The sequence below is a fragment of the Apodemus sylvaticus genome, chromosome 12 (genome assembly GCF_947179515.1).
Source record: "Apodemus sylvaticus chromosome 12, mApoSyl1.1, whole genome shotgun sequence".
NCBI classification, from domain to species: Eukaryota; Metazoa; Chordata; class Mammalia; order Rodentia; family Muridae; genus Apodemus; species Apodemus sylvaticus.
Window position 1 is genome coordinate 32,795,076 of NC_067483.1, and position 26,682 is coordinate 32,821,757.

Below are 26,682 nucleotides of genomic sequence, written 5' to 3' on the forward strand. Positions count from 1 at the left end.
ATGCAAGGTTAGGACCTGCTGAGCATACCTAGGCCCAAGCTTTGAGACTCATGAAGCCCAAGACTCTGCCCAAGTTGTGACTGTCAGTCAGTTAACACATTTATGCTGCGAGAGCTTCAGTAAGTTCACAAGCCTCCAGTACTATCACATTCCTCCTGCCTTTCACTCAAACCAGCTGTGGTCACTCTGCAAGCAAAATGAATAAGGGGAGCTTGTTGCATGGACATGAGAACCTCAGTTCTGATCCCCAGAACCTACCTAAAAAGCCAAGAGAGGCAGTGCACATTTGTAACCCTAGAACTTGGAAAGCTGAAGCCAGAGGTCCCAGGGATGATCAGTGGCCAGCAAGCCCAGCCAATGGGTGACCTTCAGATTCAGGGAGAGACCCTGACACAAAAATCAGGTGGAGAAAAATGACAGACATCGACCCATGGCTTACACATGAATGCACACACACACACACACACACACACACACACACACAGCATACACACATACATACTTGGAAACCTAGAAGGACAGTGAAGCTGATAAGTCACTGCATGTGGAAGAGCTTGATAATATGAGAGAGCAAGGGGGAGGGGAGACACAGACAGAGGGAGACAGACACAAAGAGTACTTTATGCCCTTCCTACTCCTTTATGATTCCCTCATTCTAAAAGAGTGAACCTTCTACAAGACTATTTTTACCTTCATGAATCATCAGTAAGCCAAGTCCCAAAAATTTAAGTCCAGTATGTTAGCCTGGGATAAGTTAAGAAGGTTGGTCAAAGTTCAAGGGTGGATACTATGATTTGGCTCTGTTCAAACTCATTTGTCTCCCAAAACGAAAATAGGACCGATAAGCCCATTTAATAATCTCAAGCATCTTACCAATTTACCCATGCTACATACTTACCAAAGAGCACCACCTTTCAGATTTTCTACCTGGGACTTCCTGACCTAGACGATATCTGAGTACAGTAAAAAAGTCTAGCCTCGTGCTGAAGTGAGCTGGGAAGGCATCTTCCCAGAGCTGCATTCATTTTTAGGTTACATCTGTTTCAGGGAAGGCCTGTCCTACTTTTAACTCACTGAGAATTCAGTTCAAGGGTCAAAATATCTAATAGTAAAAGTCTTCAGGTCTGAACAGAGAGTTTAGGAGGAAACAAAGAACTAGGCAATAGAATCAGAACCCATGAGAGCGGTGAAATTCTTGAGAATGAGGTAGGTTGTAATGCTTTCAGAGATAGTACTCATACTCCTTAATTTGTTTCAAAGGTTAGTGCCAGTGTAGTGGTGTGTGCTTGTGGGCTGCAGAGATAGAGAGAAGAGTTGATCCCTTGGGCTCACTGGTTAAGCCAGCCAATCTAGCTTAATGGGAAAGCTCTAGGCCGCAAGGTTCACAAAAGCTGGTGGGGACCCACCCAATGGCTCAGCAGAGAGGCGCTTGCTGCTCATTCTTAAAGCTCAAGTGTGATCTTGGGGACTCCATAGTCAAAGGAAAGGAGCTAGTCCTGGGAGTTGTCCTCTGACCACCACACATGTTGCCAAATAAAAAGGTGGATGAACAGTGTCTGAGAGGAATGACACTAAATATTACTCTCTGGTCTCCATGAGCACAGGCTTACATGTCTGCAGTCGTCTGTATACACATACAAACATTTGTGAGTGCACACACATCAGCATGACTTTGGGATTATGAGTTTAAAAATAATCACTAGTCAGTGCAGCAGGAAGAAATTGCTCCTAAATGAGACTGAGAAAATTCTAGAATTCGGAGAAGTAATTATATTAGGTACAAAATCATAAAACTCATCTTGTATACTCATCAAAAAGAAAAACACGAATGTCTATCCTTAACAAAGGGTAGTACGTTTTTCTATTCTGAATCGAAGCACATACTTTGATATGACCTTCTGTGAAAAAAGGACACTGCTTAGAACCAAGCAAAAGAGGAACTAAAAGATTGCTCCCTCGAGGGATCATCTCAGTCCTTTAAAACTTAACACATAATAAAAACACTCCATTTAGCACCTTCTCCACTCTGGCAGCCATTCAGAGTTCAGAGAGATTCTAAGAAAAGGGCAAATCTCTCAGCGCAGCATCAAGAGTCATCCTAAGTTTACAGGCTTCAGACATAAATAACAGCACTCACTAAAAATATTTCATATCCCAATTATTTATCATTTTATAAATAACTGTGCCAAGACTTCTCTACTCTCTCCACAAACAGCAGAACTTTAGATCCCATTTTTTTTTCCTTGCTTGTACAAGCGAACTGGATGAATTCACTGTTCATCAATGTTTTATATCTTTTCTTCAGGTTAAAATAAAAATGGTAAAAATGGGGCAACAGGATGGCTTAGTGGATATAGATACCACATGACCTGTGCTGGATTCCCCAGAACCCACAGCAGGGAAGGAGACAGCAGGTTCATACACGTTGTCCTCTGACCTCCATAGCTATGCTGTGGTATTTGACTCCATCTCCACCCCTAACTGCACAAATCAAGCAGATAAATAAATAAATGTAATAACATTTTAAATGGCACCAAAAAGCAAGGAAACCCTTTGTAAATAGCTCCTATGATTCACAGTGGTGTCTCTTCTCTTGGCTAGGTGACTGCCCGGATGCATATCAAAACAAATAAAAGTAGGAATGACTCAGAATTGCTTGCTACATGTTCTGTGTGGGCATATGTTTGTGTGTGTGTGCATGTGCTTGTGTATGTGTATGCTGGAGGAGGCTAGGAATTGTGAAGAGAACCAAGCTCCAAACTTCAACTTCATTCTCTGCCACAAGAGGAAGAGGGCCTTGCATTGGATTGGAATGAAGACCTTGTAATTGAAATGGGAGTCGTATTCAAGAATATCTCTGCTTCCCAGCCAAACCACCATGGGCCAGAGAAATTACTAGATTGTTCTGTCAAAGGAAACATCAAAACCAAGCAGCACACCATGATCATAATTTTAATCCAGTAGATGCAGGGGTGTGGTCACTGAGCTGACTCCATGACTAGTCTGTTAGGTGACATCAAGACTCAGCCAAGGCTGTGAAGCACTAGAAAGCAAGACCTTTCTAACTTGAAAATCACACACTTTAATTTTGCTGTTCTGCTTTATTTGTGGAAAAGAAAATATTATCATGGTAACAGTTTGGAAAATTTACATTTTATGCCCTGAATATGCTTATTAAAGATGCTCTCAAAGAAAGACATTTCTTCTTTTAATGTTAAGAAACATATTTTTTTCAATTCTGCTTTTTCTGTGTGCAGTAGTTATAGTTTTGGTTTTGCATATTTGAGTATACTTAAATCATGATGGTAAAAGAAAAACCAGAAGTTTGAGATATCAAATTTCCCATTGCTTTTGATAAGAATTATTACTTATAAGGGACATGGATGAAGCAAAGCTGTTCAACGGCATGGGTAGCATGCAGAGCCCCAGGCTGCATCCCAGTAACTCATATCCCGGAAATGGTGCTGTGTGCTTGCACTCTTAGCACTCAGAAGTGGAGGCAGGATGGTCAGAAGTTAAAGGTCATCCTTGGCCACAGAATGAGTTTTCAGACATTAGAAAGGCTTTTATAACTAACATGAAAAATGGACAACTCGCCCAGGCTGGTCTTAAGCAGCAGTGGTAAGGTCCCAGACATCGCCATGAACAAAATTCACACGTACATTTCAGGCCAGGGAACGGCTCAGCAGGTTCAAGCCCCAGAACCCATGTAAAAAGCAGGATGCAGTCAAGCACACCTATATGCCCCATGCTCCTGTGGTGAGACAAGGCAGAGATGGGAGGACTCTGGGCTCAGCAAGCTCATGGGCAAGCTAGCTTGGAACACAGAGAGCTGTATCAGAGTGGGAGACATCCTATCTCAGAATATACTGAAAGGAATGAACAGAAAGTTGTCCTCTGATCTCCATGCATGTGCCATGACATGTCTGCTCCTACACTCCCCCAACAGAAAGATTAATTAATATTAAAACATTTATCTTTGAGATGAACAGGTCTTAGGATAACTGAGAATGGGGCATTTCTCCATAATTAACCACACCTTGCAATTATTTTGAAGAATTACTTAAGGATGAACAAAGTAATTTAAATGTTGAACTAGGTGACATAAAGTGGAAATTTTTTTTTCTATAAAATACTGAAAGGGTGAATATAGTCACCTGCATAATGTGTGTATATGAAAAGTGTCACTGTAATGCTTATTAGTTTGTAAAATTAATGTAAAGTAACAAAAAGTTACCCGAAGGAAATCCATGAGATGCTAAGCTGATTTAGATGTGCAAGGAAGGATGAGTGTCTGCACGGAGCCCATCTCTGCAAGTGGTGGTGCTGGGCTCAGATAATACAGGGCTGTCCAAGAAGGGACAGTGTAACAAGAGTCAGGCAAACTTGAACACTGTGATCACTTTTCTCGTCATTGTGAATGACCAGAGTTCTAAAAATCCTCTACGGTGAGGACCGTTGAATCTTTGGACTCAATCTCTACTCTACCTTTGTGGCTACCTTCTATGCCAACTGAAAGGGCCAGTGTTCAATTCCCAGCACCCATATGAACAGTCAAGCAATATTACACATTCTTGTAATGCCAGTATAGCAGAGGAAGAGACAGGCAGATCCCTGGAGCTTGCAGGTCAACCACCCTAGACTACTTGCTAAGTTCCAGGCCAGCGAAGACCCTGTTTTCAAAAGTCAGGTAATCAGCATCAGAGGCATGCTGTCAAAGTTGACCTCTGTTCCCCATTTACTTACACATATATAAACATGTATGTCCCCACATAAACACACACACACACACACACACACACACACACACACACAGACAAAAGGAGCAGAAACAAACTCTCTCTGTGTTGACTTCGAAGTGTGCAAACAGAATAGAATTCTCCAGAAGGCATTTGACATTTTATTCTTGTGTCATTTTAACAACATTGTAGTCCACTGAGGACATTTATATTTAGAATTCCCCGATTTAGTTCCAAACTCTTTTTAAAAGCATGAAAAATGAGGAACACAGAGACTTTCTGTGTGAGGTCCAAACTCTTGCTCCTCGTCCCATTTGGCTGTCACATTTTTAATGAATTAACTTATGTGATTCAATTCACGTTCCTCATTTTTTTTTTAAAAAAAGAAGTTGAAACGCGAGGGAGTAGGGCAGTTACAGCAGAGAAGCACACAGGCAGCTGGGGACAGGGGGCTGTGAAAGGCCAATTCATCACAAGTGCTGCAAGATTGCAAGTACACCCAGGCTGCCCGTGGGTATGCATCCTGGTGGAGAGAGATGATGTCTTTCTCCTAACACTTGCTCCGTTTCACAGATGCTCCATGGCCCTCTCTCCTGTGTACAATTTGGATTTTGTTTCAAACCTAAGTTTCCAAACATAACTACATGAAAGGCCGGCCAGGGTGGTAAGAAGATGCGGCACGGTTTGTCGGCTTGTCGGTAAGCCTGGGATATCCAGAGAGAAGGAGACACAGGGCCAGATGAAGCAAGAGGGAAGCAGACGCTCACACTGGGGGTCCCCTGAAGAAAAGCATCTCTTGTCTTGCATTACTCCCCAGAGGAACAAGTCCATCCCCAGTGCACACAGGGCCTCCTCTGCACATAGATAATGGCTCCATCACTCGGGCAATGACACTTCTGCTGCAAGCGTGAGTGGGCACCACTGCCTGTGTGACACACTTGTGCCTTTTTTTTCCATTTCTTCCATTTCATTATTCATCAGATAGATGGAATAGTGTATGTATGAGTGCAAATACATGTGTGTGTTCACATGTGTATTTATTCACATGGAGGTCAGCGTCGATTTTGGTTATTGTTTCCCTGAAGTCATCTACACTGTTCTGTTTCATTTTTTGTTTTTGGGTTTTTGTTGGTGGTGGTGGGTTTTTTTTTTTGTGAGTTATTTTTTGTTTTGTTTTGGTTTTTTGTTATTGTTTTGTTGGTTTTTTTTTTTTTTGGAAGGGGTGGGTGGGTTTTGTTTTTTTGAGACAGGGTTTCTTTTGCCTGGGTGTCACTGGTTGGGCTGTGCTAGCCATCCAGTGGAGCCCGGGATCCTGCTAACTGTGCCTCCCCAGTGCTGGTACAAGTGTGTGTGTTACCACACCCAACCTTCACATGGGTATTCTGCATGGAACTCGGGTTCCTGATTTACACAACTACTTTATGAGTAGAGTTGTCTCTGCAGCCCCTGTTCACGTATTTTAATTTTTAAACAGGGACTTTTTGATCTGGGTTTTTAGAATGTCCCCACTTTTTATCTCAAGACACAGTGGTTCCATTTAATGCCACTCAGGCCACCTGGGAATATCTGGGACTTAGTTCTGCTTTCAGTAGGAGTCAAATATGTATCTGTAGTACCAGCTTAAGGTGGACACAAGAAGACCCATTTTAGAGGATGCTGGACAAACAAGAATCTTAAGAGCTTACACATCTTTTGTACCTTGACAAAAGATCTGGTTTTTAAACACTAGGAAATGGGCACAGGATTCCTGTTCTTGTACCCATATTAAGTGATGGTCCATAGAGAATGGCTGAGCTATGGGAAGTCCTCGGCAGGGGACTAGGTCTCTTGAGATTAGACCACACAAGGCCATCTGACTTTACTAGAACATATGTACAAAGCCTGATGAGATGCTGCATGTTTTTAATGCTAACACTGAAAAGTACAGCATTCTGATCCCTGGGGCTTCCTGACCAGCCAGCATAGCTGAATTAGCAAGTTTAAGCTAGTGAGAGACCTTATCCCAAAACAAGCAAACAGACAAAGTAGGCAAGGCCTAAGGAATGATATTTAAGGTTGTCTTCTTGTCTCTATGTGCACACAAGTGCAAGTGTACCCATATACACCTATACAAAGAGGCACATTTCACACATATATCCATATGTGCACATGTGTGCACACATATACACATACACAGATATACATAGGTACATAGGTAGAGTTACACATACATATGCACAGGTACACACATAGGTACACACCTATAGGCACACATGCATGTGCATGTGCACTTGCACACAAATGACTTTAAACACCAAATGTGACATCACAAAAATCATTCAAATTAAAAAGAAATGGCAAGAGTGGCACAGGGGCATTTTTCAGCTGTTAGACAGAAATGGCCTGTTCTACTCTGCCTGCATTCACATTGAATAAGACAAGTTATAATTCACCCAAGGACTACATTATGCAGTGCACACAGAAATGTACCCAGCAAAGAAAATCTGACCCTATTTAATGTGTGCAAAACAATGGGTGTAGAGCTCGAACACCAGGAGTTGCAGCTCTGCTATTCCATAGTAAATGACAACAGAGGCCTCCAGACAAAAACGTGCACCACCAAGGAAGCCCACGCAAACTATAGCTTTCCAAGAGGCTGGACCTTCACACAGATGTGAGGCTCCATGCAGAGAAATGGTGTAAGTTAGAAAATCTATGTCAGGTGGGTTAAAGACAGCCCATAATAGGAAGGACTAAATTTCCCAGCTATTCTGCAAAATTCAGTCCGTGACCTGAGAAAGATGGATAATCAGGAGATCCACCAGCATGGTCAGTTGTGTCTTACAGAAGCTGTACTGACTCTGTGCCATCTTTGCAACACTTTAGTTGGAGAATAAAGAGAACCTACCAGGAACTTAGGGCTGCCAATTCCATTCACCCCACTGTGTCTTAACCTCTCTCTCATTTCCAGACAGAGCATAAGGACATGCCTATATGTCTCAGAAAACAAGTGTTTGCTGAGTGACCCAACAAGATCTCTGTGTTTTTATAACCCATCTTATTGATGACCCTGAAGCCGACAAGCACAGTGAACAAAATACCTCTCCCCCCTTCTGTATACCTTGAATTCAAGTTAATAACTCCATTCTCTCTAGGAACTAATGGACTGAGTTAGAAGGAGTTCTGAAAATGTATGTTTATTAGTGATTTATGAAGGAGAACAAATAACATTATTTTGGTGTGTTTGCACATGTTCCTGTATGCATGTGCAGGTCTGTGCATGTGACATAGGTCATAGGTCAATCCTGGGTATCTTCCTCACTCATTCTATTCTCCATCATGGTTTCTGAGTCAGGGTCTTGATTTTACTTGGAAAACTCACTGATTACCCTATGCTGGCCATCTAGTGAGCCTAGGCATCCTCTTGTCAGACACTCTAATCGTCCTAACCGCCACAGGCCTAGGCTGCACCTCACACATACTGTGCCTCAGCCTTCAATGGCCCAACTTCCACGCTCTACTGTTCAGGTCTTCCTCAGTACCCCATCTCCAGCACATGGTCTTCAAGCAAACCCATGTCATGTACCTCAAGCATATAACACAGACATTTTCCGCCTCCCTACAACAGGGCAATGTGATGCCTTCTCAACCCTCCAGGCACATCTAGAACCTGTCTCAAGGAGGCATTTTAGGAAATATTGGGATCAATAAATACATTTAAGATTTCTCAAGATAAAGGATGGCTTCAAAGAAGAAAACCAAACCAAACACTCTGGTACCCAGACAAGAGCCAGAAACATGGTGTACCTGGGAGGCTGTGATCTTGGCATGTTCTTCCTTTTTCTGCTCTTGAGATCCTTGGCTCTGCAACAGACTTCGGACAGTTTCTTCCATTCTAAGAAACAGAAGCATGGAGACATTCTTCAAGATGGTTTCCCACTTACACGGGGCTGTCAGTCATCTTTTCAGGGCATACTTCCCAAGCTTAGGAGAGTCAATGTCTTTCCCTCTACTTGATTTCCTAAGCTAACGATTTGAGAGATGGGGAATAGAGCTTAGGGGTAGAATGTCTGCTTAGGATATGCAAATCTTTGGGTTTATATTGAGAGAGATGGGGGAAGAGGGAAAAGGAAAAGGGAGGGGTAGGGGAAGAGAAGAGAAGAGGAGAGGAGAGGGGAGGGGAGGGGAGGGGAGGGGAGGAGAGGAGAGGGGGGAGGGGAGGGGAGGGGAAGAGAGGAGAAGGGAGGGGGGAGGGGAGAGGAGGGGAGAGGAGGGGAGAGGAGGGGAGGGGAGGGGAGGAGAGGGGAGGGGAGGAGAGGAGAAGGGAGGGGAGGGGAGGAGAGGAGAGGGGAGGGAAGGGGAGGGGAAGGGAGAGGAGGGGAGGGGAGGGGAGGAGAGGGGAGGAGAAGGGAGGGGGGAGGGGAGAGGAGGGAAGGGGAGGGAAGGGGGGAGGGTAGGGGAGGGGAGAAGGGAGGGGAGGGAAGGGGAGGGAAGGGGAGGAGAGGAGAGGGGAGGAGAAGAGACAGACTGCTGACAGACAGAAGGGAAGGAATAGAGAGGGATGAAGGATTGGAGGGAGGGGAAGAACAGAAGAAAGGAAGAAAAAAGGATAGAGAAGGAGGGGAGACATATAGAGGAAAGGAAGGAGAGGAAAGGTTAGAATGTAGGCAAGAAGGAAGGGAGAGTGAGGGAACGAGAATGATACAATCAGAGGAAGTGGGGACATGAAGCCATTCGTCATTCTGTTCTTGGTTTGGGCATCTGTACTCCCATGTGCACATCTCCTAGCCTCTCTCTTCACTCAGAACCTCCCCTTTTTAATTCATTACAATATCTCACATAAATCTTCCTATGATCAGTTTGCCAAGTTAACAGATCTTGTATGATAAAACATTTCATGAGGAGATGCAAGACACACATCTACTCACACCAGCTAGGAAACCCATACGACCAAAGTCTGGATGCCACCCAAGTCCAACTTGGAGAACCGATGGGATCTATTGAGTTTATTTATTTAAAAAAATGACTCACAGAGAGCTGCATCACCAAAGCCCACTCCAGCATGGTGACAGTTCACAAAACTGGGAACCTGGAGCACGCGGCACAGCCTGCAGGCAGCTGAGCAGGTTAGAGACCGTCCCCTTTAGGTACCTCAGTTGCTCTAACCTCTTCCAAGCAGCTGGGCTGGTTTCTGCTTTTCCCAGACAGCTGGTCTAGTCTGAGAGTTTTTGTAGCTTTGCTTGTCTGGGAGAAGGGGGGTTCTTCTTTGCAGCTTGGCTTCCCTTTGTTAGAGGGGGAGTCTCAGCTTTTTATTGCTTATGCTGGCAAGGAGGGAGCTGGTGAATCTGGGCAGTTTTAGGGACTTCCTGAAACTCTTTTGAGTCCTTTACCTTCCTGCGTAAGGAGCTTCCCCGAAGGATGGAATGTTGGAAACTGATCTTTTATACATGTATTCTCTATTGACATAGTGCTGCTTCTTTTCATGATGGTGTTCCTATGTGAGCACACAAGGATTTCCTTCATTCTTTTCAACTGTTTCTAACACTTCATGGTGTCAGGTCCCTGGAAGATGTTTAACCCTCCAGTTACTGATTTTAAATTGCTTTGCAACTTTGTCAACTCAATCAAGATCTTTACCTGTATTTTTCAAAGTGGTTCATGAATATTTCTATAGCTTAGACTGCAACATGCTCTACGTCCTAATCCTTCTTGGCTTTAAATACCCACTTCCAAATAGTCCTGTGATGTTAACCCCAAGTATTAACTTGGTAGGATATAGGGTCATTATGGAAAGAAATCTCTGTACATGTGTGAGAGAAGGTTTATAGATTAGGATAACTGAGGTGAGATGCACTCTGAATTTTATCGACACCTTCTACCTTTTCTATAATAGTTTGTATCTTCAAGCTGAGCCAAAATAAAGTCCTTTTTATGTTGTTTTTGTCAGATGTTTTGGTACAGTACAGATACAGGTAACTAATCCAACCCCCATAGTCCTCAAAGTAACACCCACTTCCACACGTGACACTAACTTACATTGTTGCTAAATGCTGTTTCGTGAGTTCCCTTTATCAGGGACAGACACCTCATCTACTTTCCAGATCTGCATCATGATCCACTCAAGATGTTTCCTCATGCATCACCAATATCTTTGAAATCGTACACTCTATATCATTCACCTTAGTCCCTTAAAAACCTCCCACTTTAATGCACAAATATTTCACACATGCATATCTTTCCTCCTAGAGTACATGATAACTTGTGTTATGTGGCTATGCCTCATATTTCTCATGCTTACATTCATTTACAAATAAAGCTGTTACTCAGTAGACAGTTCATATCTGTCAGTTCATATTCTAATGGATAGCATACTTACAGGGCCATGTATATTTCAATTCTGTACATATAGTGCTGACTTTAGGCTCCTCCTCAAGGATTCAAAGGTCATAATTCTACCAAGAATCATGCCTGAGTATCAATGTTTATTGATGAACTATAGCAGCTAAATGATGGGACTCACTTAAGTATCCAAGAGTAAAGGAATAGGGAAGAAAAATGTGGGGTTATACATACATGATGGAAAATATTCAATCTTTAAAAAAACAAACTAAGTTACATAGTTTGCAAGGAAACATAAACAATAAGAGATAGCAATATTAAGTGAATTGAGTGAACTGAGATACTCAGAAAGTATCTCATGTTTTCTATCTTTTGTAGTTCTTATATTTAATACAGATACATAAAACAGCGCACATATAATGCACGCATGTGCATATATCCATGTATGTCAGAAAAATAGAAGTGATAAAGGAAACAAGTTTAAGAGGCATCTGGGAAAGACAAAGCTGTCCCCCCATATTTTCAAGTCTTAAATTATTAATAGCTTAAAATTGAACAGAGCTCATCGAAGAACTCTCTCATCTATTAATCATTTTAATGTACTTTAGGAATATCATTACATCTGCTTGGAAGAGGAGAAAGCTGAGCTAGTGAAAGGTTAGATGGCTTACTTAAGGGGATGCGGTTAGGTGGGGGCGTGGGGGTAAGCAAGGTTCACTGACCCGAGCAGAGCAACCCCTTCTAACTGACCTGAGCACAGCAGGCCATTCTGCTTGATTCACTGACATTTAGAGAAAATATTCCAAGTAAGAATGCAGACTTCTTCTAAGCTCTTCTCTTCAAGAACACCTTTGCCATGCGTTTGTATTTTATCAGGGAAGAAAGGAAGGAAGGAAGGAAGGAAGGAAGGAAGGAAGGAAGGAAGGAAGGAAGGAAGGAAGGAGGGAAGGAGGGAAAAGGGAAGGGAAAGAGCGAGAAAAAGAGGGAAGAGAGAAGGGAGAAGTGAAGAAGAAAGAAAGAAAGAAAGAAAGAAAGAAAGAAAGAAAGAAAGAAAGAAAGAAAGAAAGAAAGAAAGAAAGAAAGAAAGAAAGAAAGAAAGAAAGAACCAGAAAGGGAGGGAAGACAGGAAGTAGGCATAATGAGAGGAAGGGGGACCACTAGGTTCCCAGGGCTGTGAGGCAGACCTGAAAGGCACCCCGCCAATGGTTCATTTTGTTTGTCCAGGAGAGGACAGGGGATGTTTTCCCATGGTGTTCATCAACTCTAACACAAATTCTATAGTTCTGATATTGTTCTCAGATCTGCCTGGCCCCTCGCTCATGGTCAGTTTTCAGATATGTCCCATATGAAGTCATTTCAGTGCACAATAGTCTGTGAGACAATGGTCTGCTAAGATTTTCTCTTGGTGACACTGCAGTGTGTGGTTGCGATGGCATCCTTCCTGGTTTGCATAGGATGACAGACTCATCTTAGAACTCATTTCTCAGAATACACTTCAACATCAGCATAGAACGTCAGTCTCACATTTCACTCCTGGTTTATTTATTTACACCCATATGACTTAAATGCATCTCTGTAGTCTGAGGTTGAAGAGGGGGCTGGGAGATGGTTCTGTTGGGAAAGTGATTATCATACAAGCATGGGTACCAGAGTTTAATTCCAAGCAACCACATTGAAAACCTCCAGGTATGGTTTGTGCTTGTGATCCCATATCCAGGTAACAAACACTGGAGTTTCCTGGAAACATTGGAGTGAGTTTCTGGCTGGCCCAGCTGAACTATGTACTCCAGGTTCAATGAGAATTCTTGTCTCGAAAACCAAGGTGGAAGGCAACAGAACCTATGGTTGACTTCTGGCCTGTGTACTTGAATACACACAGGAAACACACACACACACACACACACACACAGAAAATAAAGCCACATCAGGTTTTTCTATATTAACTTAAAAATGCAACTGTTTTGGCCTTCCTTGCTGAGTCACTACTCCTGTGTAATTAGAAGTTCTTTGCAGCAGTCACTAGATCAAAAATAAAGTGTCTATTCATCTCTCTCCTGTTCTTTTTTGGCTTTATACTTAAAACAATTTTAAAGGTAAAGAAAAAGCAGGGCCAGACAAGAAATTGTTAAGACTATCACATGCAATCCAGACACTTCAGTAATGCTGGGAATATTAGGAATATTACTGGGAATAGTAATATTTGACACAACTCAAGGGTTATTCAAAAGCAATCGCTTTTTAGAGCCGCAGCTTGGAATAGAGGCTTTAGGGTACCCTTTAAACCACTGTTCAGAAAATCAAGTTAATATTTTTTAAAATAACCTTTATGAATCTGGTCATAGAGAAAAGCATTTGGTATGTGATGGGAGAATTCTGTCATTTATTCCCTGATGGTACCTATTTAAAATTCTCACTTCCCAAACCTCTGTTTGCCTGGGAAAATAAAAAGAGAAAGCAAAGAAGAGAAATCACAGAGCATGAAGTGCCGTTGTTGCTTTAGGCCCTGTGACAGTCTGCTCTCCTTTATTATTCCATGAGTAGGGTTCAGATTCCCAGCCCTCTCCTGGCACACCATCTGCTTCCCAAATGCGATGAAAATAAGCCAATTATTCCCATGAGTCCAGGCTTGGACAGAGGTGTGAGCGAGTTCGATCCCTTCTTAGTGGTTATAGGTAACATTTATCCTTATCCACTGACCTTAAGCAACCTTTCCTCATTCTCCCAACCTAATACTAAATCACACCTTTTTCCAGGAATCTATTACAAATGAAAACCTATAAGAAAAAATGTATACTTACTGAGATGTAATTAGTTCTAATGTATATTAGCTGAGCCTGAAGTTTTTTATTATACTTTATTTATTCAGTATGTGTGCATGCATGTGTCATCCTATACGCGTAGAAGCAGAGGACAATGTGAGGGTGCTGATTATTTCTTTCCACCATGTGGGTCCCAGGGATGGAACTCACATCCTCAGGAGCTCTAAAGTCCAAGGGAACAGCTCATCCTCTTGGCTTTGAAACATTAAGGGCTTTATTTCCAAGCAGAAAATTATTTAAATGTTGAATATCTTCACTCAGTGAAACTCATATTAGAAAATGTGTCTCCAGACATAAGTGTAGGAGCTTTGCCTCTTTTTTTTTTCCATTATAAGGTATTGAACCTGGGACCTCACTTCCTAGGTAAGCATTCTACCTTTGGGTAGATTACAATTCTTCCAGATTCAGGTTTCTGTGATGATAGTTTCTATCATGTTATTTTTAATATGTAGTTCTTGTTATAACCTGCAGCTCCAATAAATACCATTGAAGTTTTTAAAACTAACTATCCAAGGAAATAAAATTTTTCATCTCAAAGGGCATTCTCATTGCAACCAAATCCCACACAAATCATACAACTACACCTTGAGTTCTTCTTTGCCTAAGGCCAGCCTCTCTTGGAGTATTCCAAATGATTGGACTCTCCCTGTCTTACCAAATATATATATGAACTTGAGGGCCATAGAGATAGCTCAGTTCATAAAGTACTTGCATAAGGACCTGAGCTCAATCTCCAAAACCTATGGGGTTTTTTGTTTGTTGGTTTGTTCTTTTGGGAATGGTGGCAACAGACTATGGTCACAGTGCTGAGGGGGCTGACATATACCCCTGGGACTCCCTGGCCAGTCTAGTTTACTATGTGATCCACAGGCCACCGAGAGACTCTGTTTCAACAAACAAGGCAGATGGTATCTGAGGAGCAATACCTGAAGTTCTCCTCTGGTTTCTGCACAGATATTAACACACACTCCGATGCATGCACATAGGTGTGAACATGCAGGTACGCCCCCCCCCACATACACACACATACATACACACACACACACACACACACACACACACACACACACACACACACACACACGTTTGTCTTTGGTTTCATAAATCAGAGGTTCTAACTCATTTTCAAACAATCTTTTCTCCCTAGCTGCCTCACATAACTGTCATTACTGAGTAGACCCTGAGTAATTGGTCAATAAGTACTTTCATGTGGGGCTAAATTCATGACGTACTTTCCACCTCTAACTTATTCTCTAGTCCTCCATTTTTGTTTTTCACAGACCTACACCATATGTAGACATAACGCACCAGAGAGATGTTCCAGCCAAGATTTAAATGGCATGGTCCTCAACTGTGACACTTGGGGCTGAGCTGCTGGGACCACTATTCTTTGGTAAAACAAATCCAAAGTATTCTTTGACCACATTGACATCCCATAATTTTCAGACCAGCTCATTTGCATTGCTAGTTAGTGCTACTATAAAGTGCTCAGGACCCTTGATCTAGTCTTTAACCAGGGAAGTCTTTTCATGTTGACTCTGGCAGAGGTATTTCAGTGCATTTCTCTGATGCATGGGAGAGAGAAACAGAACACCTTAAGAACAGACATATTTTACCTGGCCTCACATCCCCCATGAAGGTCATTTCCCCATTCTGCTATGAAGACTTTCCTCAGCAACCTATTTTGCCCCCTAGCTTAACTTCAGTGACAAGCTTTCCCCAAGAACAAGCACAACAAAATGCTAGCTGGGAAACTTTGCTGCTTCTGAGCTGCGCTCAACTGTGCACCAACTTATTTCCTTAGAGGAGACAAGTTTCTTCCTTGGAAGAGAGCACATTTAACTGGTCCATGGGCTGGATGTGACTTGGGTGTTCTTATCTGAATCTCTGCCCATCTGCCATCACAACAGTCAAGGGGATTCTGAGAATGGAGAACTAAAAACCTCATGGAACTAGAGACTGGCTCTGCAGAGCTGGAGCTTATTTCATTTTTTTCCCCTAGATGATATATATTTTTAATTCAGCATAAAATTTTGCAAGAGTTTCCACTCGATGCTGCCTGGAAACTGTGGTGCTCTAATTCCCTCACAGGGATGCAGCAGCGTTTCCAAACAGATCGAAAGGTGCTGGCCCAATTGGAATCACTGAATCTTATGCACTCTGGGGCCATCAGTATGTGAGTAGAAAGCCACATAAATTTCTCCCCAGGCAGGCTTGTGCAAATTCTGCATCGGGAAGCTTGCTGTCTGAAGAGGCTCCAGTTGAATGAGAAGACAGCTATGCGTTCAGTGGCGAAACTGATTTTCCACACAGAGTGCGAAAGAGTCTCCTGAATGTTAACAAGTAAACCCCAAGTGTTCCTACTCCCGCAGCAGAATGCCACACTACATTTATGGATATGGTATGCGTGTTTGTAGAATTCCACTCATCCTGCAAGGGAGAGAGACGGAAAATACCATGTGGGCAAATGGATGTCATAAAGAAGTACAACCACAAGCTGCCACTGTCTTGCTTAGATAACACAAATGCCAAGTTAGTGGCTACAAGAAACTAGAAGATGTCTTTATTTCCAGCACAGAATGAGCATTTAAATGAATGTACTAATAACTAGCATAATTTTATAAGAACAGAATGGTGAATGTTGGCTGGGGAAATGAGTTTGAGGATGAAACATCTGCCTTGCTATCCTGAGGACCCATATTTGAAAACTGGAAGTCACATAAAGGTGGGCCCGGCAGCACAGGCGTGACCCAAGGCTTCTACAGTGAGAAGGGGGCAGAGTCAAGAGGATCTGTGAAGCCCGTGGAGCAGCCAATCCAGCATATACGGCAGTGAACCTCACAGAGACTTGTCTCAAATAAGGTGGAAAGCAAGGGCTGACATCCAAGGTCTTCTCACTTCCACACACATGCCAAGGCATGCACACAAACACACTTAGATACACATATACAAACACCACAGACACAGACACACACACAGAGATACACTATACACCAAGATAAAGTTAATTAATAACACCATCCCTCATATCCACTCTTACAAACTAGTAAATATATAATTTATAAATGAAATGGAATACATTTCATAGACCCTTTAAAAAAAAAGCACTACCACAAATAAATCCAGCTTAAGTTTTCCATATTTTATTTTCTGGAGTATCTGAAGTTAAATGTTTGGAGTACAAGTTTATACAAAATACCTTAAATGTCAAAAAATCTTGATTTTTACAAAAAATGTATTATTTGGATATGGATCTTTAGACTGCTGAATTCTTAAGTTGGTGCAACTGTGAAGACAGCAGACAGATGGATACCCTCCATATTTATGTTTACTGGCCATTGATTACAGGAAAGGCTATTTGTAACATGGCAAGAGGCTAAGTGGGAGATTCTAGAAAACGAATGTGCCAACTCAGAACCTTGTTTTCTCTTTTTCTCAAAATGAGAAGTTTATAATTTTATTCATCTCATAAAACAAAACCCACAATGTAGACTAGACTTCTCTGCTCTGTGTGCACTGGGGTTTGACAGGTGTGCAATCAGAGGGAGAATTCAGATGTGTGAAATCAGGGGCACGTGTTACTTTCTAAGAAGTCTGTTTCTTGTCTGTTGTACCTGGCTCCTCACTGTACGGTTATGACCCTCACCACTCCCTGCAACACTCTGTTTTGTTATGCTTCAAGACATGCTTGGGGTATGGGAAGGTAACAGCTGAGTCTATAAGGTGCGTGTCTTGCATAAGGACCCGCACTCATGAATGTAAAAGCCAAGGGCTGTGGTGTTCTTTTGTAATGGCTGTACCAGGCAGGTAGAGAAGAAGCGATCCTTGGGCTCAATGGACATCCAGTTTAGTCTATTTGGGGAGCTCCAGGCTAGTAAGAGATCCAGTCTCAGGTAGTGTATAAGAGGACTGATACCAAAGTCATCCTCTGGCCACACACACACACACACACATACACACTTTCTCTTTCCATTCTGTCCTATTAAAGAATACAGGTTTAGGTACAAATCAATAGTCACTCTGGATGTCAATGATATCCACGCTACCCATTAAGTGACTGCGGTTATCTGCTGTTAAGTTTTGGTGGAAACTCAAGAGAAAGGCAACAACTGGCCATATTGGGAATGGAGTTACAGCATTATATTTTGTTGGAAAGAAGGTGTAACTATGGTGGAAAGGTGTTTTAAGAATTCAAAGATTTGGTCTATGCCAAATACCAACAAAATTCTTCATGGGATGTACTATTAACTCTTATGCTTCTTACATTATACAATCACCCACAATACTTCAGACTAGCATGGAGTAAGGAAGCAGAGATTATATACCTTAAGCACACTGTGCTACCAATGTCCCTCCAGTTCAACACTTACACCCACAGTGCAGTAATAATGATTCAGACGCTGAGCTCAAAAGCTAAGACCTCAGATGTCTCTTTCCAGCTACAACTCTGAATATACCCCTTCCTTTTTATAGGTATGACAAACTCCTTCTGTTTAAAATTGCTGGCTATCTTAAGAGGATCCAGAATCATCAAGGAGACTAATCTCTGGGCATGTCTGTTAGAGTTTCCAGACTCAATAAATTGACGCAAGAAAACCCACCTTATTGGAGGCATCACTCCATGTGTGGGAGTCCCAGAGCAAATGAAAAGACAAAAACAAGTTGAAATCCAGCCTTATCTCTCCGCATCCTGATTGCAGATGCATCTGTCTCACACACCTGCCCACGTGCTTTTCCCACCATGATGGGCCGTACTTTTATACTGAGCCAAAATAAATGATTTGCTCCTTAAGAAGCTTTTGCTGGGTATTTTGTCACAAAAACAAAAGTAGTAACTAATTCAAAATTAGTCCCACTTCCTAGGGTGCTAGGGAGAGCACAGAACAAAATACAGAATGTGTGTTAAGTTGATTCTGGTTTTGTTACGTCTTTTATCATAGTTAATTTTGAAGTCTAATACAATCTGAATTGGGCATGTTTTAGTATTTAGGTAAGAGTGGGAAATAGACTCCTTAGGAGCAGAAGCTATATAAACACTTAGCATATTTAGCTTCTTTTCTTCCTGCTGAAACAAACTACCTGACAAGGAACTATTTAAAGGAATAAGGGTTACTCTGAATCAGAAGTCAAGTCCATGGTACAAAACTAATGGTGGCCTGATCAGGACTCTGGCGTGTCCCAACCATAGTCAGGAAACAGAGCATGAAGAGGAACAGGAGTTTGGTTCAGAAACCTCAGTCTCCCTGCTGTGACCCACTTCCTCCAGCAATGCTCCACTTCTTAGAGGTTCTCCAGCATTCCAAAACAGTGGCATCAGCTGGGTTCAAACTATGTGAACCTATGGGGAACACTGCACATTCAACCCATATCTCTAAAATATCAACATTGAGGCCACAGGGGCAGGTATAGCCCTGGGGCTTCATGGACAGCTACACTAGCTGATTCAGTGAGTTCCAGCCCTAAGAAACCAAACTCCTTTGACTATTAAAAAAATCCAAGGGTAATAAAGGTACTATGTCTAGATGGTACATGGTATGAAGAATAACTCACTGTAACAGTCAAGAAAGGTTAGGTCATGCAAGTGTAACATACAGCCCAAGCATGACTGTGACTTAAAAATTACCAAATTTCTAGAGCCAGGAATGGTAGTACATGCCTTTCATCCAGTACTTAAGATACAGAGCCAGGAAGACCTCTGTGAGCTCAAGGTAAGCTTGTTAACATAGAGAGTTCCAGACCAGACTTCATAGAAGACCCTGTCTCAGAAAAGAAGAGAGAGAGAGAGAGAGAGAGAGAGAGAGGAGAGAGAGAGGGAGAGGGAGAGAGGGAGAGGGAGAGGGAGAGGGAGAGGGAGAGGGAGAGGGAGAGGGAGAGGGAGAGGGAGAGGGAGAGGGAGAGGGAGAGGGAGAGGGAGAGGGAGAGGGAGAGGGAGAGGGAGAGGGAGAGGGAGAGAGAAGAAGGAGAGAGAAAAAGAAGGAGGAGGAGGAAGGGAGTGAGGAAAGACAAAAAGGAAAGAATGAAAATAACAACTTGATATTAATACATGTTGTGAGCAACTTATTAGTTTATCTTCATCAACTTGACACAGCAGCCTGGAGTAACCTAGCTCACAAAGGCCTGTAGGGATGAAGGAAGATTTATCCTCATTATTCACTGACCAAGAAAGACCCAGCTCACCATAGGCAGTTCTATTCCCTGGTCAGGTGCTCCTGGGCGGTGTAGGAAAGCTGGCTTAGCAGGAGACACTGAACGAGCCAGCAAGTGGTGTTCTCCTAAGTTTCTGCTTCAAGGTCCCACCTGCCCTGACTTCCCTGAGTGATGATGACCTAGAAGTGTAAGCCACAAAAACTCTTTCCTCTCCTAAGTTACTTTTGCTCAGATACAGAAAGGAACCAAAACACACAACCATGTGTTGGCTTAGGACAGTGAAGTTTGTGCCTATTGCTCTGTCCCATGTGTAAGTGCAGTATGAGTGCAGTCCCTGCAGTGGCCAGAAGAGGTCATCAGACGCCCCTAGAACTGGACCTAGAAGCTGCTATAAGCTACTAACCATGGATGCTGGGAACTGAACAAAGGTCTTCAGCAAACACAGGTGCTCTTAACAGCTGGTCCTTGTCTCCAATCCCACGTCTGGCATTTAATGTAAGTGCTCTTGAACACAACCCTAGAACGACCTCTATGCTGGCCACATGTCCTCTGAGCTACTGACTTCTACATTACCAGCACTATCCAAGAGTATCAATATAGTCTAGAGAAGTAGCCTTTCAGTTCTCTGGGTCTCCTGGGAGCTCCTCAGGAAACCCAGGCGATATTTCAAGTCATTCCTAAACTGATCACCTCACACCGTGGGGGATCAATTTACCCAAGTGGGCAGAATTATTGTGTAGCCATTCTCTCCAAGATCAAAGTATTCATTTTGGAGGGAAGTTCCTTGAGACTGGGGAATGTTCTAAGTGGGGGCTCATTGAGACCCAGGAAGTAAAGAAACCACTCAGAAAGTTCAGGAAGTCCCTGAAAGTGACAAGATATGCAAGGTTCATCTCTTCCAATTTTACATAAGAAGTAAGTACTACTAGGAGCTGTTCTCAAGCCAGACCATCTGACTGGAAGAGGCAGAAAAGCCAAGCTGCCTGGACGAGGCTCAGGCTGACTGAGCTGTCTGCTGTGCAGTGAGCTCCAGGTTTTCAGCCTCTGGAGCATCAGCCATGCTGGGGTGGGCTCTGGTAACACAACTGTTTTTGAGTCCTTTCTGCTCCAATAAAACCTACTTGCTTGGCAAGTTGGATTTCAGTAATATTCTTAACTTGGTCAATTGTTGGTTCCCTAAATGAGGTGAACGGACACTTGTTCATGTATCTCTAAGAATCATGTTACACAAGATAAAACCCCCTCAATAGTGGAGTCACATACAGGTTTATCTCATTTGAAGTTAATTGATGCTGGAAGCTAGAAGGCAGGCTCTAGCTAGGCAAGGCCCATTTTAATTCCTGTGGGGAGCTTATCCAGGAAAACTTTCTGTAATATGAGTAATCACTCTCGTTTAATTTCACTTCCGTATCATCTTAGTTTATCTGTGTTGTCATTTGGCAATCATGCGATATGCTGTAGATATAATCAGTCATTGAAATGATGAAAAACTACCAAGAATGGGAGGCAGCTGGACAGATAGTTAATCCTATACCATAATCAGAAGCCAAAGAAGAGTTATGGAGGTGAAAGATCTGAAAGGTTACCAGAGGCAGTACAGAGGTGCTGGCTGGTGGGGATTCTGTGTGTATGTATGTATGTATGTATGTATGTATGTAATGTGTGTATGTGTATATGTGTGTATGTCTTTTTAAGTCACTTGTTATAATTTCCCCTAATAAGAAATGTGCTTTCAGTATCTGAAGAGTAAAACACACACACACATACACATACACACAAACACACACATTTAAGTAACAACACTACATTTAGGTGGACATATGTATTAGCTGTTAAATAGAGACCATTTGGAGGATGAGTTGTTAAGAGATATATTCATTTACAGTGTGTCCTCTACTTCATGGTAATTTATCATTTTATTTTGGTTGTGTGCATGTGTATATGTGTGTCCCTGCCTGCTTGTGTGTGAGTGTCTATGTCTGTGTGTGTGCGCGCGCATGTGTGTGTGTGTGTATGTGTGTGAGAGAGAGAATGTGCATGTGCGTGTGCCTGTGTGTGTGTGTGTGTTATTCATGGGTATGCATATTAACATTTATGCGCATACACTTGGGTGTGTGCCCGAGGTTGATATGGATGCCTTTCTCAGTTGTTCGATACCTTATATACTGACGTGCGATCTTTCACATGAACTCCACTACTAAGGTAGTCTAGCTAGCCAGCTTGCTCTAAGGGAGAAAGTGCTGAGTGGCCAGTAGACTACCACACCAACGCAGCATTTGCAAGGGTGTGGGCAGATCCAGATTCCAGTCCTCTAACTTAAATAGCAAACACTTTGCCTGGTGAGCCATTTCCCCAGACTCAGAATTTATCATCTCTATGTAAAGCGGAGTCAATTGAGGCCTCAAGTCAACACTTCCCATGTGAGCCTACATCTGAGTCATCTGACCCAGGATGCTGTAGGGTAGTGGTTCTCAGCCTGTGGGTGGGAGACCCCTTTGGAGGTCACCTATTAGATATCCTGTAGATCAGATATGTACATTATGATTCATAAAGTTGCAGTTATGAAGTGGCTACAAAAATAATCTTATGGTTGGGGGGGGTGGTCAGCACAATATAAGGAACTGTATTAAAGGGTCACAGCTTTACGATGGTTGAGAACCACTGTTCTAGGTGTTGCATGTTCACCCCAGCATTGTGGATACATTGAAACATGTCCTTCATGACCTTGGGTATCTTGGAGGAAGTAAGGAATAAACACACTGGACAATCTGTTGCTAAAGAAAGAACTGCGATGAAAAAGACTGGTTCCAATAACTGCAAAATTCCCCAACCTCAAGGTGGACATTAAATAAAAGTCAATTGTCTTCCTGTGTTTTTATCGAGGAACCCAAGCTTTTATGCAGCACTTTTATTGCACATTCCTGCCCAGTGAAATAGATGCTGGAAACACAGTGCCTTTAGGCCCAAATGGTGCCCATTTATTTTTAAATTGCCAATGGAACAAAAATGGAAGCAGCAAGGGTCTGGGGGTAAAGGGCAGAACATTTGTACACTAAAACTCACTGTGAGGCAAATTTTTTCTTTGATATTTAATAGCAAGAAAGAAAGATGTACAATTCTCAGCTATAAAAGACATGAAAGACATACGATTCTCAAGGGTAGAAGAAAGAAAAAGGAAGCTCTTCAAAGTTTCACAAGTGATAACATTTTGTAAATAGCTGTGGTTATTAATAATATACTTACTGATGATATACTAGAAGCCATATGGAAACCTACTGTCTATTATTTTACTTTGCATGTGTTATATATGTGCATGTGTGTGCACATTTGTGTGTGTGTATGTGCACAGATGTATGCAAAGGGCAAAAGTTAATGTTGGCAGTCTTAGTTGTTCTCTAATGATCAAGGCAGGATTTTATGCTGAACCTGGAGCTCACCAATTGGGCAAGTCTAGCTAGCCAGCATGCCCCATGTATCCCTTGTGTCTATCTCCAGAGTGCTGACATGACAAGCCACGGATTCACCTGCCTGGCTTTTACACAGTTCCAGGCATCCATCTTGAGTTCTCATTCACTGGGGAACAAGCACTCTGCATCCTGAGCCAGCTGCTCAGCTGCTGACATTTATCCTGTGGCCCTAGCATTGTATCCTGGGCTAGGACTCCCCTTTGTCACTCTCAGGATTGACCCAAGAAACCCTGCAGCCCTCCAGTCTATCCATCCCTGTAATTGTCCTTCAGAATTGGAAGAGATAATCACATCTTTCCTACAGGAAATGGTAAACGCCACTGTGCTAGTTAGTTTTTTCTATGCTACAAGTAAGGGAACGTCCATAGAGAAAATGTCTCCATCAGATTGGCCCTAGGCTAGTCTGTGGAGAAAATTTTTTTTATCAACAATTGATAAGGGAGGGCCCAGCCTGCAGGGAGTAGTGCCACCTTTGGGAGGTGGCTCTGGTTGTGTAATAAAAAACCGAGCAAGCCAGGAGGAGGAAGCCAGTAAAACAGCATCCCTGCATGTCTTAGCAGGGATTGCCATCTTCAGGGTCCTGCCTTGGGTTCCTGCCATGGCTTCCCTCAATGATAACTTGTAACATGGAAATATAAGCAAGAAAACCCTTTATTTCCTGGGTTTTTTTGGTTAGGGTGTCTTATGATAACATTAGAAAGCAAATTAAAATAGCCATGTAGCAAGCGGTACATTGGGCTTGCTTCCAGTTACTCTTGTTCCCTCACACCAAACTCTGGGGAGAAAAGCCCAATTTAACTACAAGTGCTAAGATTTCTATAATGCTGGAAAGAAGGGGCGGGGCTCATCCTATAATAACTGCTGAGAACTCAGGTCTCCTAAGACTTAATTATCTGTACCTTGTTAGGCTCTGAAATGATATCTCAGTTTTCTACAACCAGGGAATGGATAAGTAGACTTGAGTGAATCAAACATCAATGCCCTTTAATGGCTGTGGACTGTGACCAGAGCCTGCAATGGGGACCTGCTATTAAGATGCAGCAAATTCCTCCAGTGACCGCAGGAGTCAGGAAGCATGCTGATACAGAAGGGAGAGACGATAACTACAGCTGACTTCTGGGGGATTTGGGTAGTGCTCCTTCCCACACTTTCAGCTTGGAAAGTATACATGTTTCTCACTCTAGGAAACAGACTGCCGTTCCTCTCTGATGCCAAACTCCCTGGGAGAATTTAATGTGTTCATCTCCATGGAGATACCAATTAGAAAACACAGCCTTGGATGCCCCTGAGCCCTCCTTCTTGTGGCCGCTAGCACACTCCTAATATTCCTCTTATCCTGTATTTTTCAAGACCTTTGCTCTAATATTTTTATGAGAAGTGAATCCCTCTCTGTGTGAGTCTTTCTCTCTGTCCTATCCATCCCTGCTTCTTTCATGTAATATTTTATTTATTGAGAATTTCATACGCAAATTCAATTTATTTCAATCAAATCTACCTTTACTTCGTACATCAATTCCTCCCAGAGTTCCTACCATTTCTCTCTCCCAATGTCATGTCCTCTTTTCTCAACACATTTAGTTCAATTTTTGCTGTCTACATAGATGTGGGTCTATGTCCATCCACTGGAGCATGAGCAATCTAATAGAAGTCATCCCTAAAAGAACACTGACTCTCTAGATCCCAGCCATCATCAGTCACCAATAGCTCCCAAGCTAGGAGTAGTGCTTTGGGAATCTCTACCCCTATCCCTGTCGGAATTTGTACTTGTTTGATCTTACACAGGTCTTGTGTAGGCTCAAGGTCCATGTGATCCCTTTACAAGTATTTTCATGATACTGGAAAACATAAGGCCATTTTCACACAAGTGAGTATTATACACTGAGCACATTCTTCATGCTCTTCTCTTCTTCCCACATCTCCCTCACACTGGTCCCCTTTGCTGCTCAGATAATTTGCCCAAAGTCACATAGCCACTGGATAGTAAGGAAAACATTATTGAAGGGTTATCAGCTATAACCACAGAACAGATCAGATCAAAGTTCTTTTTTGTCTAAGGTAGTTTTGATTCCTCATTTATTGACTCTCCTGGTATTCTAGGGAGAAGAGCCAAGGAGAAGCAGAAAAACAAAACAAAACAAAAAACTATCCTCAAATGTATCCCCCTCCCCTCAAAGCCTCCAATGCTAAAGTGTAGCGTTTTTTAAATGCATAGTCCATGGTCCTTTATCTTCCTTCCCTTTTATGTATCACCACTCATAAGTGCACACACATTTAACTGTCTCAATTAAACAGTGAATGTCTATAAGGGCAGTGAGCTAATCTAGTGTGCTTCATTTTCAAAGCAAGGTGCAGAAAATTTATGTCTTTAAAGTATCCATCTATCTATCCATTCATTAATCCACCCACCTACTGATCAACCCATCTATCCATATACTCATCCATATAGCCACTTACCCATCCACCAATCTATCCATCTACTCATATAACTATCCATCATCCATATATACATAATTGATCAACTGATCAACCCATACATATATCCATATACCTATCCAAACACAGATACATCATCTATTAATCCATCTATCCATTCATCCATCCATCCATCCATTCATCCATCCATCTATCCATACATACATCCAATGACTAATCAACTGATCAATCCATTTATGCATCTATCTATCTATCTATCTATCTATCTATCTATCTATCTATCCATCTATCATCTATGCATCCACCTACCATCTAGCCATCCGTCCATTTATTCAGTAAAATTGGACCATAATAGTACTATGTACAAAGAATACTTAAATAGGAGACCCAGTCTTCATTCAAAAGGAACTACAAATGCTTAATGAGAGGATGGACATGTGTGGCAATAGGACGGAGCAAGTTCTAGAAGGCAAGTAATCTGGATCTTACTAAGGGGAAAGAAGTGGGAAAGGGGTGCATTTCAGAAGTTTTCTAGACCAGAAGTCATTGAAAATAAGACTTCTTACACTAACAACTTAACATCATAGCCAAAGCTCTAGAAGCAAACTCACCCAAGAGTAGTAGAAGGCCAGAAATAGTCAAACTCAGGACTGAAATCAACCAAATAGAAACAAAGAAAACAAAACAAATAATCAACAAAATCAGAAGCTGGATCTTTGAGACAATCAACAAGACACATAAGCCCCTAGCCAAACTAAC

General features: G+C 42.3%; 1 protein-coding gene across 1 annotated transcript in view; it reads right to left on the minus strand.

The window, feature by feature from the left end:
- Positions 1-26,682, minus strand: part of Nckap5 (NCK associated protein 5) — a gene marked incomplete at its 5' end in the record, with an annotated part of 602,587 nt that overhangs the window by 355,958 nt on the left and 219,947 nt on the right. Inside the window, one exon of the mRNA XM_052201054.1 lies at positions 8,526-8,613. Within this exon, the coding sequence (XP_052057014.1) occupies positions 8,526-8,613 (88 nt within the window). The remainder of the gene's footprint in view (positions 1-8,525; positions 8,614-26,682) is intronic.